This window comes from Mixophyes fleayi, chromosome 6, assembly GCF_038048845.1.
Source record: "Mixophyes fleayi isolate aMixFle1 chromosome 6, aMixFle1.hap1, whole genome shotgun sequence".
In the NCBI taxonomy this organism is placed as follows: Eukaryota; Metazoa; Chordata; class Amphibia; order Anura; family Limnodynastidae; genus Mixophyes; species Mixophyes fleayi.
In genome coordinates this window covers 125403840-125420156 of record NC_134407.1, presented here as the reverse complement: position 1 = coordinate 125420156, position 16317 = coordinate 125403840, and the positions used below count along the sequence as shown (strand labels likewise).

At 37.5% G+C, this 16317-nt stretch overlaps 1 protein-coding gene and 1 long non-coding RNA gene across 2 annotated transcripts in view; one reads left to right on the top strand and one right to left on the bottom strand.

The window, feature by feature from the left end:
- The window catches only part of LOC142161564 (glycine N-acyltransferase-like), a 63232-nt gene extending 61356 nt beyond the window's left edge, over nucleotides 1–1876 (top strand). The window contains exon 6 of the mRNA XM_075217291.1: nucleotides 367–1876. Within this exon, the coding sequence (XP_075073392.1) occupies nucleotides 367–784 (418 nt within the window). The 3' untranslated portion in view covers nucleotides 785–1876. The remainder of the gene's footprint in view (nucleotides 1–366) is intronic.
- A 1731-nt stretch (nucleotides 1877–3607) lies between these two features.
- Nucleotides 3608–16317, bottom strand: part of LOC142160382 (uncharacterized) — a 43608-nt gene continuing 30898 nt past the window's right edge. Inside the window, exon 3 of the long non-coding RNA XR_012693192.1 lies at nucleotides 3608–3939. This is a non-coding gene — a long non-coding RNA (uncharacterized LOC142160382). The remainder of the gene's footprint in view (nucleotides 3940–16317) is intronic.

Sequence of the window (16317 nt, the reverse complement as noted above, 5' to 3'; positions counted from 1 at the left end):
TGAATAATAGATATAAAGAGAGCTGACATAATGTAGACTGGGTATTATATGTGTCCTGTTACATTTAACCGATGACCTGGATTCGTACTGCAGCATGTGATTATAGAGGGACATACCAGTAAATAAAGAGGTAAGGCTAGATTTCCATAGAAGAAAAGGAAGGGGGTTTGCACTAAAAAAAAATAATGGCATAACATTAGTGATACTGTAGGGTTTTCCAACATGTCTAGTTGAAAAAAGCAAAGAACAGACTAGGTGATGATTGATTAGAGACAGGGGAAGTCTAACTGTAAAGGTAGAGAGTGACAGGTTTCAGATAAATACCAGGTAAAAACCTTAATTGTTTCTCCTTCTCTGCTCATACAGTTCAGATGAGTTGCAGTTTACCCCACTCTTAACCCATGAAGCTCCCCTTGTTCAAGGTCAGTCAGTGTTTCGCAACAACAAGTTTGGACTTCATTTCGTAGATCGCTGCATCCAGAACTTTCCTAATGTCTGTATCCGGAAAAAAGGTGTCAACCAGCCTATTGCCTGGTCAGTCACTGAGCATTCTGCGGAGATACGTATGGGCTATACTGAACCAGCCTACAGGAATATGGGGCTTGCCCGTATAGTACTTTTGAAGCTTGCAGCTGTCAATCACAGTAGAGGGGCACCTATATATGCTCATGCTGTTCCTGATAATAAGAAAAGCCAAGCTGCAATGCAGAAGGCAGGATTCCGACTCAGTGGCAGATGGTTACTGTGGAGCTTCCAGCAACAAATATTAAATGCTAAATACTAATACTTAAAGAAACACACACAACAAAACATACTTTTTGGGCTCTAATAAAGAAAGGCAGATTTCCATGTCCATCATGTAATTGCTCCATTTTGATTATTAAAGGTGAAAATGTTTACCATCCCAGTCTGGGTACACCATTTCCTACATTCATATTCAACACTTGTGGCAACATGAATGTTATATATTTTCTTACATGTCCCTGTGGTTTATGCTTTGTTGGCCAGACCAACCAGAAAAGTAAAACCTGTCCAGCTGAACATAAAATCCAGATTAGAAATTTTAACCTTTATTTATTTGACCCTAGCACTAAGGCTGTTACCTTTCTAGAAATGCATTAGTAAATTTTACAATCAACGTTTTTTTTTTCAATTTCAAACTAGCATTAAGGTCTCATGATATCAATTTGACATATACTATCATACATTTAACAATATGGTAAATATATTATTTGCGGATTGCGGTAACTTGTGATTTAGAATTGACGCGTCTCTCTTCATTAAGTGTCAGGATATATAAATACAGGGGAATGTTTCTCTTTAATTTAAGTTTGGAATTGAAGAGACTAAATCAATGGAATATAGAACTGTGACTACACCTTTGATTGAATTAACTATAATAATCTTCTTTAAGACATTAGTTTAAGTTAAAAGGCTAATAATAGCAGTGTCTGTGACAAAGTTGAAAAATCATCATCATCATAGTTCAATATTATTTTTTTGAAAACGTTAGTGTTGCATATGGCTTTAAGTGTCTTTTGCAGTATGAGCTGGGATGGTTTTAATGATTAACTATTGATCTCCGTGCATCACAATAATTAACTATATAGACTATACCCAATTTAGAGATTAATGAGCTAAAAACTTAACATATCACTCTCATATTGTACATAATCTTCAATCCTTGGGGGTAAGTTGATTGATAAGGTGATAAGATTGGTAAATTTTTGAAGTATGTGGGACAACTAACGCATGGTAATATAACATCGGACATTATATCAAGAATTTGGAACAATCATGTTTTGTTTCCAATCATGTTTATATCACATTATAAATAAAGATATGAATGTTTTATTTTAAACTCTGTGGTTCAATTCGAGTCCCTGTGTTTTTTTTTTTTGGTTTTTTTTATAGTGTATTAAAGCTCTGTCTCCTGAGCTGGTTTACTATTCCTTCTGTATTAATCCATGTGTCTGTTGTTAATGTTATTTTTCCTTGTTTTTGCAGTGTGTAGCTTATAACAGTACTATGTTTTTATATTGTAAATTTTTCATTTAATGGTTTCACAATGTTTGTTACACATTTAATTAACTGGTTAACTATAACACTAGATCATCAATGCTGCATTTTAAATCTTCACTTTTTTCATGTAATTGTTAAACCTGAAGATGTGATCATGTTCTCTGAAACGTTGTGCCTCATACCATCCTGAATAAACATACTTCTTGTATGTAGTCAATATTAAACCACATTAACACAGGATCTCTCAAATTAGCATATCTCTCATCAGCCTTAATTTCTCTCTGTTCTATCTCTGTTTTCTATAGAGTGACTTGCAATTCTCTAAGTTAAACCCTGATGAAGCAAATCTTGTTAATGCAGTCTGGGCACTAGGTGGTATTTAACACAGTGAACGTCATGTCAAACGATGTATCCAGCGATTTCCAACAGTGTATGCCAGAAATGGAGGTGTGGGGCATCCTGTTGAATGGGTATTGAGTGATCAGTCTTCAGAATTACGTATGGGGTACACAGAAAGACTCTACGGCAGTGTTTCTCAACTCCAGTCCTCAGGATCCCCTAACAGTGCATGTTTTCCATATCCCATTGCTGGAGCACAGGTGTATTCATTACTGACTGACACAGTGTAGCAGGTGGTATAATTATTTCACTGGTCACCTGGAAATCTTGCACTGCTAGTGGGTCCTGAGGACTGGAGTTGAGAAACACTGCTCTACAGGAATCTAGGAGTGATTCGTACAATGATAATTAGGCTGGCTACAGTGATGAAGTCCAAGGGAACCCCACTCTACTGCCACGTGGCTACAGACAACAAGAGTAGCCGAGTAGCTACTCTGGCTGTAGGATTCCCACTGGTTGGCAGATGGCGACAGTGGAAGTTTCAGCCTTTGTGACCTCTATTCTGGTTGTTTATTTTTCTTATAAAATTCCATTAAACACTTAGCAAGGAATATGCCAGGAAAAAAAAATGTTTTTTGAAGTGGCTTACAATAAACATAGATCTTATTAAATGTATAAGTCCAACGTGAATTAAAGGATAGTATTCAGTATGCCTCATAGAGCAGAAAGAAGTAGGTTGAGAATGGGCATCAAAATGTTTTATTTATGGTATAATTCCCACCAGTGTTAAGATTACAAAATATAATGACAATGTGCACAATGTGTCACAGTAACATTTAAAACATTCAAGAAAATCATTCTTTCACAGACTGGAGTAGTCTGTGTATGTGATCATCTGTGTGCAATAAGTCCATAGACAAACTGTGTTTGTTCTGTGATTAACTCAGGAAGTTAAAATATGATATGTGAATGGGAGACCTCCCAGTTGTTACAAGTATATTAACAGGAAGCAGAAGCCACATATATCAATATTGTGATAGAATGATATATGATGGGGATATAAAGATGAGTGCTACAGCCTGGATTGATATATTGATACCTATTGATTGATAAAATTATATTGTACATGGAGAATTGAAATAAATATATATATATAATATTGTAACAAAAACGCACCCTTCTTGTGGCACTTTTGTCACCTTCTGTTGCAAGAACACCCAGCAGATATCAGCAACACTAAAAAAAAACTTCTTGTTTTAAATCAAATATATTTATTGTTTGCATCACAATAAATGGCACTTCTTCTGTCAGGATGACACCAGCAAGCAATCCCTTTTGTTTGCACCTCCTGGTGACCCTACTGCTTACTAGACACAGACCAGCTCACTACTGACTGGCCAACTAGTTCAGCATCAGTCACATCTGACAAGAGCACAACTCAAGGTTAAATACACAGGTCTCCTCCCATAGGCTTGGATGACTGACAGGCGACACTCCCACCTTGTCTTTAAAGGAAGTCTCCTCAGGTGCTCTGTAACGCATATTCAGCACAGCCACCCCTATCAGCTCTGCTGCTAGCTGTGGAAACAAACACGTCAAAGCATGTAAGTAAATCACATTTTACATTTACTTTATCACATGTCGCAGACCTGTACATAACTGAACCCAAGCACAGTGCTACACCTGTATATAACTTGGTTTGCAGCCTTTTACCTGCAGACTGTTAGCTCCATAGCTAATTCCACTTTGAGGGGCCTGTGGAAAACCACTCCCATTGCCACAATGTGTATATATATATATATATATATATATATATATATATATATATATATATATATATATATATATATATATATATAGTAACAAAAGGAGGCATTTAGCTGGCAATATACAGAGAAAGCAGGGAAGTAGAGTAAAACATTTGTGCAGTAATGCACCTAGAGTGAAAACTTATGTATGAAAAGCAATAGTTTAAATTTGGTTAAACTTACATGATCTGAAATCCTTCCTCTCAGCAAACAGACAGGGCGTGTCTGGTTCTGCAAACAAAGGCACATTGATGGGTGTTTTCTTTTAAAGAGAAGGTGGGTGTGTCACCTGTCCATCAAGCTAAGGCTGGGGGAGGAGCATCATGTATAAAAGCTTGTTTGTTTCATTTGTTCAGGGAGACCAATGCTGGGTGAGCTGGCTGGTCCTGAGAGAGAGCTGGACTATGTATAGCTAGTGTTTAGGGTCTCCATGATTGCTGTATAAGTATACGGTGTCAAACATTTACCATCCTGACAATAAAGCACCATAAAAAGGAAGATGTTGTTCGCGTGTGCTTCTGCAGTAGCGGGCTCTTGCCACAAGTGATGTCAGGAGTGGGATGCTCTGGGAAGCAAGTTTCCGCTACCCAACCCGCGCAGACGTCAACATGGAGGAAGTACTGAAAACCTTTGTGAATGTGGCCGCTGCGCAGCAACAGCAGCAAGCTCAGATGCTACAAGTTGCCGAGGCACAGGTGGAAAACACAAGGCTCTTAAGGGAAGAGTTAAGCCAGATGAGGCATGACAGAAATGAACCACCTGGTCCTGTTCTCCTGAAAATGTCGCCAGTTGATGACATAGAAGCATATCTGGTGTCCTTTGAGAGACTTGCAAAAAGGGCAAAATGGCCTCCTAAAGATTGGGCTGTTTGCACAACCAGACACGTCCTGTCTTTTTGCTGAGAGGAAGGATTTCAGATTATGTAAATTTAACCAAATTTAAACTATTGCTTTTCATACATAAGTCTTCACTCTAGGTGCATTACTGCACAAATGTTTTACTCTACTTCCCTGCTTTCTCTGTATATTGCCAGCTAAATGCCTCCTTTTGTTACAATATATATAAATATAGATATATAGATAGATAAATATAGATATATTTGCAGGATATAGGCCCTGTCAGAGTGTACAGAGTTCTGGTCTATGTACAAGTGAATTTATGGAGGTATTCTGATGGTTTCTATGAAGTACATTTTAGAGATAGGCTTTTAAGTTACATACCCATTTATGGGCTTTTAATACTTACAACAGTATATTGATTTGAATGACTGCACTATGAGGTAGTGGTAGCCTTATTTCTATGGTTCTCAGTGAGGCATTTGCTGCCATAGAGGATCCAATGAATTTTAGAAAAGTTTCAGTTTGTTCATTCCAAGTAGGAACTTAAATATATTATCTGGTGCCATAATTATTACATTATATTGCTCTTTGATGATTGTGAGTACAGGTGAAAATGTGCATGGTCAAAAGAGTACAAATGTCACATCAACGTCCTGTCTACTACCCCCTTAGGGTTACCTTCTTCATTAAACATTTTTATTTCTATCTAAATTATTCCTTGTTCCAGCCTCATTTAAATTTTAAATAATTCAGTGGTACTGGGAATATTGGCTGTTGACAACATATGTCACTATTGTGTGATATAAACATTATTATATGGGTGTCTGTACACTTAGAAACATGCTTTCCCACATCAGGTATTCCTAGATGATACAAAAGCTGTCCCCTTATAAAGGAAGTACTAATTACCAGAATATTCTGTTCCATGCAAAACACAGAACAGTTGCTGGGAGAAAGAGGCTCTGGGGTCACCTGCTATCCTGGAAATACCCCCATAAATGCAAACGATATACCCCTCTTTCCACAGATCTGCCCAGATTCTCCCATCAGAAGATGCATCAGTTTAGACTCCCACATACAGTATATCAAAGAAGAAAAAAGTCTCTTTTGTGGGGGCTCTCAAAGGGTCCACACTGATCAATTAAAATATTTAATTATTTATTTCAATACATTTGAAATATTCCAAACTATATGTACTTTTATTTATTTTTTTCAGCAAATTATATTGAAAATGATAGCTAAGTTAAGTGAGAGAAAATATGAGTAAGTGAATTAAAAATATTGTCAATTTAACAATCTATAGAAATCTGATAATGGGTTAAATCAATATATTCTGTGTTACATCCATTATAATCATTAATCACTTCTCATTCTTTAGTGTTTATCTCCCTTTCACTGAAACAATATTTACAATCTCACTGTGCAAGGTTGTTAGTTAAACTTGGCACATTTATTAAAAATATCTTTAATTTGTAATTTGTACCTTGGTGGTTTTTAGTTATTCATTGTTGCAATTTCTCTTAGGAGTTAGATTTTATCAAACTTCACTGACAACACTTTACACTTCTGATCTTTTCCTTATCATCATAGTTCACTGCCTGTCTGATTCATGATAATTTAATTGCAATTATATGTTTTTGATACCCTGACAAAGCAATAGCGAACCATACAACGGTTGTGAAATATGATGCCTGCTGGAAAATCTGTTTTAATGGGGAGAATAACCATGAATATAGTGAGGAATCCAATAGCACAATAAAATGATGATTTGGATAACATAAATACTGCGATTGTATCAAACAAAATTACACAACTTAATCCACTCAGAATCTCTCTGAAATATTACCATAACTGCTACATTTTATAATGATATATAATGATTACTCAGATAAAGTATGGGAGGCAGAATGTACTTATAATTGAAATTAATGCCAATGTTAAATTCTGAAAATACATTGAATAAGGTTGTATAAATGATAATGTGGACACATTAAGAGAATGCCACAAAAGGATGGAACTCGTGACTATATAGTTCCGCTTTGCAAATCAGATAGGTCTGCATCTTTTAATGACATATAAATATCCTCATATTGAATTAAAATCACATTGAGCTACATTGAACTAGCTTTGAATGAACTTCTAAATCAAGATGAAAGTCAACGTGAACTTATGAATAAATTTGTTGACGAACTTATGAATTAAATACGAGAGCTGTAGATTGCAATGTTAGTAAAATGATATATCAAACCATATTTTAGTAGTGTAGCTAGCACAATTATATCAATGTAGTATGAATGATAATAACCAGACTTTCAGCAAAAGACAGCACGTGAATTAAGGAATCGGCTGTCAGCATTAGTGCTGGTAATGCATTAATCACTATGTCATTGGAATAAGATAGCAACCATAAATATTGGTGTTGTAGATGGTCAGTGAACCATAACATGATTATTTCCTCATACATGCTGTAATTAACTCCTTGAACATTAATTAGAGAACTAAATGCTGTCAGTATTAGAGCCGTGATGGACAGGGATGTGATTTGAGAGTCATCATGATATAATTACAATTAAATAATCATGAAACAGACAGACTGTGAACTATAATAATAAGGATAAGATCAGAAAGTGTTATGATCAAACTTTGAGAAAATCTCACTCCTAAGAGAAACTGCAACATTGAAATACTACAAATAAAAGTTTAACTAACAATTTGGTACAGTGAGATTGTAAATAACTTTTCAGTGAAGGGGCGCTAGACACTAAAGAAGAGTTCAAAAGGGCGATAGACACTAAAGAATCGTTCAGAAGTGACGTGATTATATGATTACAATGGATGTAATACACAGCATATTGATTTAACTCATTAACAGATTTCTATAGATTGTTAATTTAACAATCTTTTTGTTGACTTATATTTTCTCTCACTATTCTTAGCTCTCATTTTTAATACAATCCACTTAAAAAATTGCAAATATATGTACTTTGGAAGATTTTAAATGTATTGAAATAAAGAATGAAATATTTCAATTTATCAGTGTGGACTATTTGAGAGCACCCACAATAGACTTTTTTCATCTTTGATATACTCTAGTGGAGCATCTAATGATTATCCATATATGAATATGACAAGGGATCCTTAATAATTGATTATATACGGACAATTCGGGGAGGTCCACATAAGTATTTTGTCCAATGTGGATATTCACAATTACTTCACATGTATACCATCATATTGTCACACACATATTGTTACATTTGTGCTAAAAATAGGAGAATGATATGATAAGATGACATATATGTCGCAGAGACATATTTATACATATATATAAATGACCCTTTGTAGCTGGGTACACACTACAGAAAAATTTCTCTCAATCAGATATTTGTAATGATTTTACCAGCGATTGAAAGTCCCGATGATTGTGCAGATTTATATGTACACACCTACATAATTTGGATCTGTGCTCATCATCTGTCATAACCATCTACTGAAAAGATCATAACTCTGCACACTCTAGAGACACTCACACACTACATACTCTATACAGACATTGTTCAATCATGGATAGTGATATTTAGTCAATCTATAAAATAAAATCAAACAATATGATGAGCTTTGGTACAATAAAACATGATCGTGGGAGCGTACACACTGATGCAATATCGGACCTAAGAGTGGTTCATCGTGTGATTGGCATGATAATTGGGTGAAAAACCTGTAGTGTTTACCCAGCTTTAGGCTTGTCCTGTGAAATGATGCACAAGGCAACCTTGAGTATAGCTCTGCATATAAACTGATATGATTACTTACCTCAGAGATATGGTAACAGGACAGCAACAATCACCTGTTCAATGTGGCAATGCTGGAAATGTCAGTGTGTCTTCAACCCTTCAGCCAGGTGGAGTGGAACTGACTTGTGTTGTTGTTAGAAGGAAGACTGAGAAGATGCTTACATATACAGGTAGTGATGTCACTGAACTGACACCCGTCCCCTGCAATCTGATTGGACAATGCTTTCCTCCAATTTAGACAGAGGTCATAAAACTTGAAATATGTGACATCTGAGCTCAGTTTAAATTGCAGTCCAGGAAGCTGAGAGAGGGTTCAACTATTTTGCTGCAGGTTGAGAAAGACTGAGCTACACAAGATAGAGAAAACCTTTGTATTACATTTATGACATTTATACAAGAGATATTGGGATTTCTGTGAGAGAGGAGGACTAGGATGGATTTGCATTTTGGAAGGCTGCTGTGCTTCATTCACAAAGTTTAATGTATCTTTGGTTTGCATTTTCACATGCTGTTGCGAGCTTTGCACTTCTGTTAAAAAGTCAAGCACAATATTTAAATGTCAGTGGGTAAGGAGCCTAACTGTGATGTATCTCTTATGATTTGCATCATAATAAAAACATCTTCTTTAACTTTAACACACCTAGGCAATGAATTACCAACTGCTAACACACAAGCATAGCATTTATTATACATTATTATTATTATTATTATTATTATTATTATTATTAATTTTTATTTATAGGGCGCCACTGGGTATCCGTAGCGCCGTACAGGGACAGACAGAATCACATATACCAAGTGTGCCTTCCTTAGTGTGGAAGATTTATCAGGATGTTTAATATCTTGGTTATGTACTGTTTGCTTATTAAGTTTCACTCAGCATAAGTATGCTTGAATACATGAGTATGTTCTTACAGTGCTAGAAAGCTACAAGTCTCCAAAATGTTGTATAGGACCTGGTGTTACATAATAGTGAATATGATCATGTAAATGAAACTTATGTACTGAAATACAGTGATTGTGAAATAAACTAGCAAAAATGGAACATATTATATATACGCTGTTTTGGTAAATCCCACAGTGTGACCAGTGCAAGATAGTGAGTGAAAAAAATGGATGTAGAAGAAATTGTTATTAATAATATCAAACTAATGAAAGCGAATTAATAAAAAACTTTCATCCTTGCCTAAATATATTTATTGAGACATATGCACCTGACTATGTATCAACTACAGCAAATCTTTATTTCCTTAAAGAAAAGCCAGTTACTACAACTGCTGAGAATACAGCACTCTGCACTGATTCAGTCAGGGTGGGCCTACATTAAACCAGAGAAGAATAACCATCATCATCATCATCATCAACATTTATTTATATAGCGCCAGCAAATTCCGTAGCGCTTTACAATTGGGAACAAACATTAACAAGACAATACTGGGTAATACATACAGACAGAGAGGTAAGATAACCCTGCTCGAAAGCTTACAATCTACAGGACAATGGGAGTTAGAAACACAAGGGCATGTGCTACATCATATTGCACAATGGACCAGCCAGACTGCAAAGGTAAAAGTACTGAGTGGGCTGTGTGTGTTGCAATGTTGGTCAGAAGGTTGTTGTCTTGCGTTAGCAGTGTAGAGGATGGTAATAGGGTAATCTAGGGAAATTAGGATGATGGTTGAGGAATATCATAACCTTGTCTGAAGAGGTGGGTTTTCAGTGAACGCTTGAAGGTTTGAAGACTAGAGGAAAGTCTTACTGTGCGAGGGAGGGAATTCCACAAAGTAGGTGCAGCCCGGAAAAAATCCTGTAACCGAGAATGGGAGGATGTGATGAGAGTGGAGGAGAGACGTAGATCTTGTGCAGAACGGAGGTGTCGAGTAGGGAGATATTTCGAGACAAGTGAGGAAATGTATGTCGGTGCAATTTTGTTGATGGCCTTGTATGTTAGTAGAAGAATTTTATATTGGATTTGTTGAAATACAGGCAGCCAATGTAGAGACTGACAGAGTGGCTCAGCAGAGGAATAACGGTTTGTAAGGAAAATCAGTCTAGCTGCTGCGTGCAAAATAGATTATAGGGGTTCAAGTCTGACTTTGGAAAGACCAGTAAGGAGGGAATTACAATAGTCCATGCGGGAGATGAAGAGTGCATGATTCTGCGTATTCTGGAAATGTTCTTTAGGTGTATGTAACATGATTTAGATATAGAGTTGATGTGGGGAATAAACGACAGTTGTGAATCAAGGATTACACCTAGGCAACGAGCTTGCGGGGTGGGATTTATGGTCATGTTATCGACAGAAATAGAAATGTCAGGCAGGAAGCTTCTGTTCTTGGGTGAGAATATTTTTAATTCAGTTTTTGAAAGATTGAGTTTGAGTTGGCGAGAAGACATCCAAGATGAAATGGCAGAAAGACAGTCAGTAACGCGAGACAACACAGATGGTAAAAGATCAGGAGAGGATAGATAAATGTGTGTATCATCCGCATAGAGATGATACTGAAATCCAAAGGAGCTTATTAGTTTTCCAAGAGAAGTGGTGTAGATAGAGAATAGCAGAGGACCTAGGACTGAGCCTTGTGGAACTCCAACTGATAAAGGAAGCGGAGCAGAGGTGGATCCAGAGAAAGTAACACTGATAGAGCGATTAGATAGGTAGGATGAGAACCAGGATAGGACAGTGCCTTCAAAACCTAGGGATTGCAGCGTTTGTATGAGGAGAGAGTGGTCAACAGTGTCAAATGCAGCAGAGAGATCCAGGAGAATTAGAAGAGAGTATTGGTTATTATTTTTTGCAGTGATCAAATCATTGACAACTTTGGTCAGCGCAGTCTCTGTGGAGTGTTGAGAGCGAAAGCCTGACTGAAGAGGATCCAATAAGTTGTTTGCTGTAAGAAAGTGTGTGAGGCGAGTGTAGGCAATTCTCTCGAGAAGCTTGGAGGGGCATGGGAGCTGGGAGATGGGGCGGTAATTTATGAGAGCGTTAGGGTCAGAATTCTGTTTTTTTAAAATGGGAGTAATCACTGCATGCTTGAATATAGATGGAAAAATACCAGTAGAAAGAGATAGATTACCATAAACACAGATATCGCTTGAGAATTTGCATTTATATTTTGGTGCTTGCTAGCTTCTGTCCTAAGAAATTGTCAGACCCGTCAGCACAATAAAAGATAACTGGTATCTATTTATGACTAATTGCTTTGCAAAATGACTGGATTCCATGTCAGGAAAAAACTGTTTTCAATGCCTGTAAGCAACTAATAGAAAGAATTCCTATGTCACCAAAAAGCCCTAATGAGACTGTATCTCCAGAAATATGTGCTTCTCACCTGACCAAGGCTACTAATGTGGAAAATCCTGCTCACGCTACAGCTAACAATACCAGTATTACTATCAATGAACAAAGGACTATGTTCCTCTTGTTTGGATTAGAATAGAAATCTGTTCTTTTTAAAGTAACACTGTCATTTTTCAGAATTGTATATTCTGTCAGATCGCCAGTACCAGACTGTCAATCTGGAAACTGGCAAATGCCAGTGCACTGATAGGTAGACCCAGTCACTGGCACCCTTAACAATCCTGTGACCACAACCCTGATTGCAAATGTGTGTAGCTGCATGAGCTGGTTTTGAGAATAATGCAAATATTGGTTCTCACAAAGTTTGCTGCTTCAGTGTTTTTAGACCTTTTTGTCAGATGTTAGTATGGTATACTGAAGTAACATTAAAGCATTTCATACGTGTCAAAGGCTTTTATTGAGAATTACATTTAGTTTATGCAAAGAGTCAATGGGGCATATTTAAGAAAGCACGATAGTGCTCTTACTGGGAAATTAAGGTCCCTCTGTGTCCTCTGCATATTTATGAAAGGTGCATCGCAGCAGATAACGTGGATATCTGCTGCTTTGCACTCCTCTTCGTTTTTGGGAGCAGTCACCATTCAACAGTATGGTGACTGCTCCTGGCCGCAATATAAGAAGTTCCGAAAAAAAGTTTTTTTCGGTAACTTGTCTTGATAATATACGCCAGCTGAAGCTGGAGTACATTATCAAAATTGGCAGATTTCAGTGCTGTCAGCTCTGCTCCGAAGAGCAGAGCTGGACAGCGCATGTGTGGAGGGATCACATGATCCCTCCCTGTCACTCACCACTCTCTCTGCAACTATAGTTGCAGAGACAGAGCGGGGATGCTTGTGCGCATGTGCAGTTCCAGTGTGAAGACAAATGAAGAGGACCTGGAGGACATCGCGTTCCGAAGAGGCGGGGTAAGTGTGATTTTTTTTATCACATAAACAGCAGTTTATCGGAACTGCTGTTTCTGTGATCCGTTTTTAATAAATTTGAGAAATAGTTCAATCCTTATCCATGCGATAAGTATTGATAACTATTTTTCATTTTTGCCGATGATTGATACATGTGCCCCAATATTTGCAGTGTTGACCCTTCTTTTTGAAGACCTCTGCAATTCGCCCTGGCCATGCTGTCAATCAACTTCTGACTATTGCCCACCCATTCTGGCCTAATCAATGCTTGGAGTTTGTCAGAATTTTTGGGTTATTTTTTGTTCACCCGCCTCTTGAGTATTGACCACAAGTTCTCAATGGGATTAAGGTCTGGGGAGTTTCCTGGCCATGGACCCAAAATTTCGAAGGTTTTGATCTCCGAGCCACTTAGTTATCACTTTTGCCTTATGGCAAGGTGCTCCATCATGCTGGAAAAGGCATTTTCATCACCAAACTGTTCGAGGATGGTTGGTAGAAGATGCTCTTGGAGGATGTTTTGGTACCATTCTTTATACATGGCTGTGTTCTTAGGCAAAATTAGTCAGAAAGAAGGGAACATCGCTATGTTCTCAAATAATTGTATACTTGTGTGAAGGACATTTCTAAAAGTTTTATATAAGACAATTTTTAATTTAGGCAAATAATATTTTCAACAAGGCTACCATGAAATGTTCACCAACAAATATTGTTTACTTATGTTAATAATACCATATTTCAAATAAATGACACATTTATAAGCAATGGTCCAAAGTAATATGCTGCTTCTAGAATCTGATCAGAACATTTTGATTCATCTAGTGAATCCAAAGAAAACAAAGAAAAGAGCTCAATACAGTATATTTAGTATGGCACAGATAATAGCTCACATAAGAACTTCCTTAGAATAATTTATTCAAGCTTCTTTAATATTCATTGGATCCTCTATGGCAGCAAATGCCTCGAGAGGCAACCTAAAAATAAGATAAACACCACCTCATAGAGTAGTAATTAAATCAACTTAACATTGTAAGGATTAAAAACTCATACACAGATATGTAATTTTAAAGCTTATCCTGACTTATATTGTGTAGAAACCATTAGAATCCTTCAATAAATTTACTCACACATTGACTGGAGATCTGTGCACTCTGAGCCAACCTGCAAGTGAAGTCCTGTGAGGAAGGTGAATCAGATCAAAGGGAAAAGTAGTTTGTGATGCAGGGAAGCCACTGACACATTTCAAACTTGCAACTTTGCCAGGAGTATGACTTTCTGCATTCCAACAAATGCATTTGTAGTGTCTGTCTCTATTCATATTAACCCTTTCACTGCCAAACATGGGAAAGTGACTTAGAATGTTAAAAGAACATAAAAATAAAACCCAAATGAAGGTTTCAGTACTTATATAAACGCATACTTGCCAACATTTCTTTTTCTTTTTCCGGGAGATGCCGGCTGGGAGGTGGGCGTGCAGGGGTCGGGGCGGCGAAATCGCGTCATTTTGGCCCCGCCCCCGTTACGGAATGACGCAAATCGCGTCATTTAACAGCAGGGGCGGGGCTAAGCGCCGCGATTCCGGGTGAATCGCGGCGTTTAAACTGATTTTTTCCCACTTACAATCAGGGAGATTGCCACACTCGTCCGGGAGACTCTCGCAAAATGCGGGAGTCTCCCGGACATTACGGGAGAGTTGGCAAGTATGTATAAACGTTTTAAGAGATTTTAATGATAAACTATAATATGTTTACTTATTTGGTTTCCAATACAACTCCTATACTGAATTTACCAACCCTTCCCCCTTTTGACTGTGAAAGTGCTTTACATATGTAAGAACTTACCTGCTCCACAATCCCGATCGCAGCACAAACTTGTTTATTTCCTGCACAGTGCTGCAACTATGTGACTCTGGGCAGGGAGTTGGAAACTTCCTGCACTACATAAGATCCACTCTGACATACTATCTGTGCTGCTGACTTCTGTGTGTATCTGACCCGGCCTGTTTATTGACTACGATTTCTGGCTTACTCCTGTTCTAACTTTCCTCCGTGTACCTGACCTGGCTTGTTTACTGACCACTGACGCTGGATCATTCTTGGCACTGCACATCCCAGTGTGTATCTGACCCGGCTGATATATCCGACCACCTCTCATGTTCCTTGCTGTGTTTATCCAGCCTGTGCATAGGAATGGACTCTTCCTGATCTCTCTCTATGGGAGAGATCATTATATAATCTTGTAGTTCTATGTAAAAATGCTTTTTTTGCTACTTTCATATGTATGCAATAAGGAATATTGTATCTGTTGTATTATAGAGGATTTTTAATTCAAACCAAATTTGTTGTTCACTATCAAAATAAATGTGAAGGAAACTTATCTTTGTGTGAAGAAGTGTATATGAATGCCTGATGTAAATCTGGTGCAAATACTATTGATGCAGAACTTTATGCATGCCATGATGTGTATGCCTCAGTATATGGGGGTAAATATATTATTTGTACAGTGGTTTTAGAGCATATTTTTTGGATGCATATGCATTCAACTCAACAGTCTTTTAAAAAAAATTCAATGAAATAATGTTCCACAGTTCACTGATTACTACATTGCACTTTCTTATAATTTACACTGCACACATTGATTTATTTCGTGTTTTTTTTTTTAGATTGATTGCCATCAATGTTGAATATCTTTGGACATAAAATATTATGTAGTGCTGTCCTTTGTGTGGAAGAGGTAACCAGAATAGGACCTGTCCAGCAGGTAAAAGGATAAGACAGGGTTAATGATCCAGCTGTTACCTTGAGGAAGGATTTTACTCACAGGTGCATGACATAGGTGTGATTGCTGTGGTGCATTTGTTGTCAATAAAAGGATTGTGGGATCTGGTGAGCGGGGCTTCCGATGCTGACTAGCAGCGGGACGATAGCTACGGCTGGTGGGTGTAGTTAGTGTCAGAAACCCTTGGAACACAACTGCTTAATAAGACTGTAGTAAGGAGTCACTTATTTGGTAATTCCTACATTTGTTTTTCATTGTAATATCATGCCAGACGACCACCGCACCCCTTGCCAGGTAGCTGTGTATCTCAATGCACTCTATGCCAGGCAGATGTGTATCCTAGTGTACACTTTGCTAGACAGATGTATATCCCAGTGTACCCTATGCCAGGCAGATGTGTATCCTAATGTACACCTTGCTAGTCATATGTATCACAAACTACTTTGCTCTTGATTTGATCTGATTCACCTTCCTCAC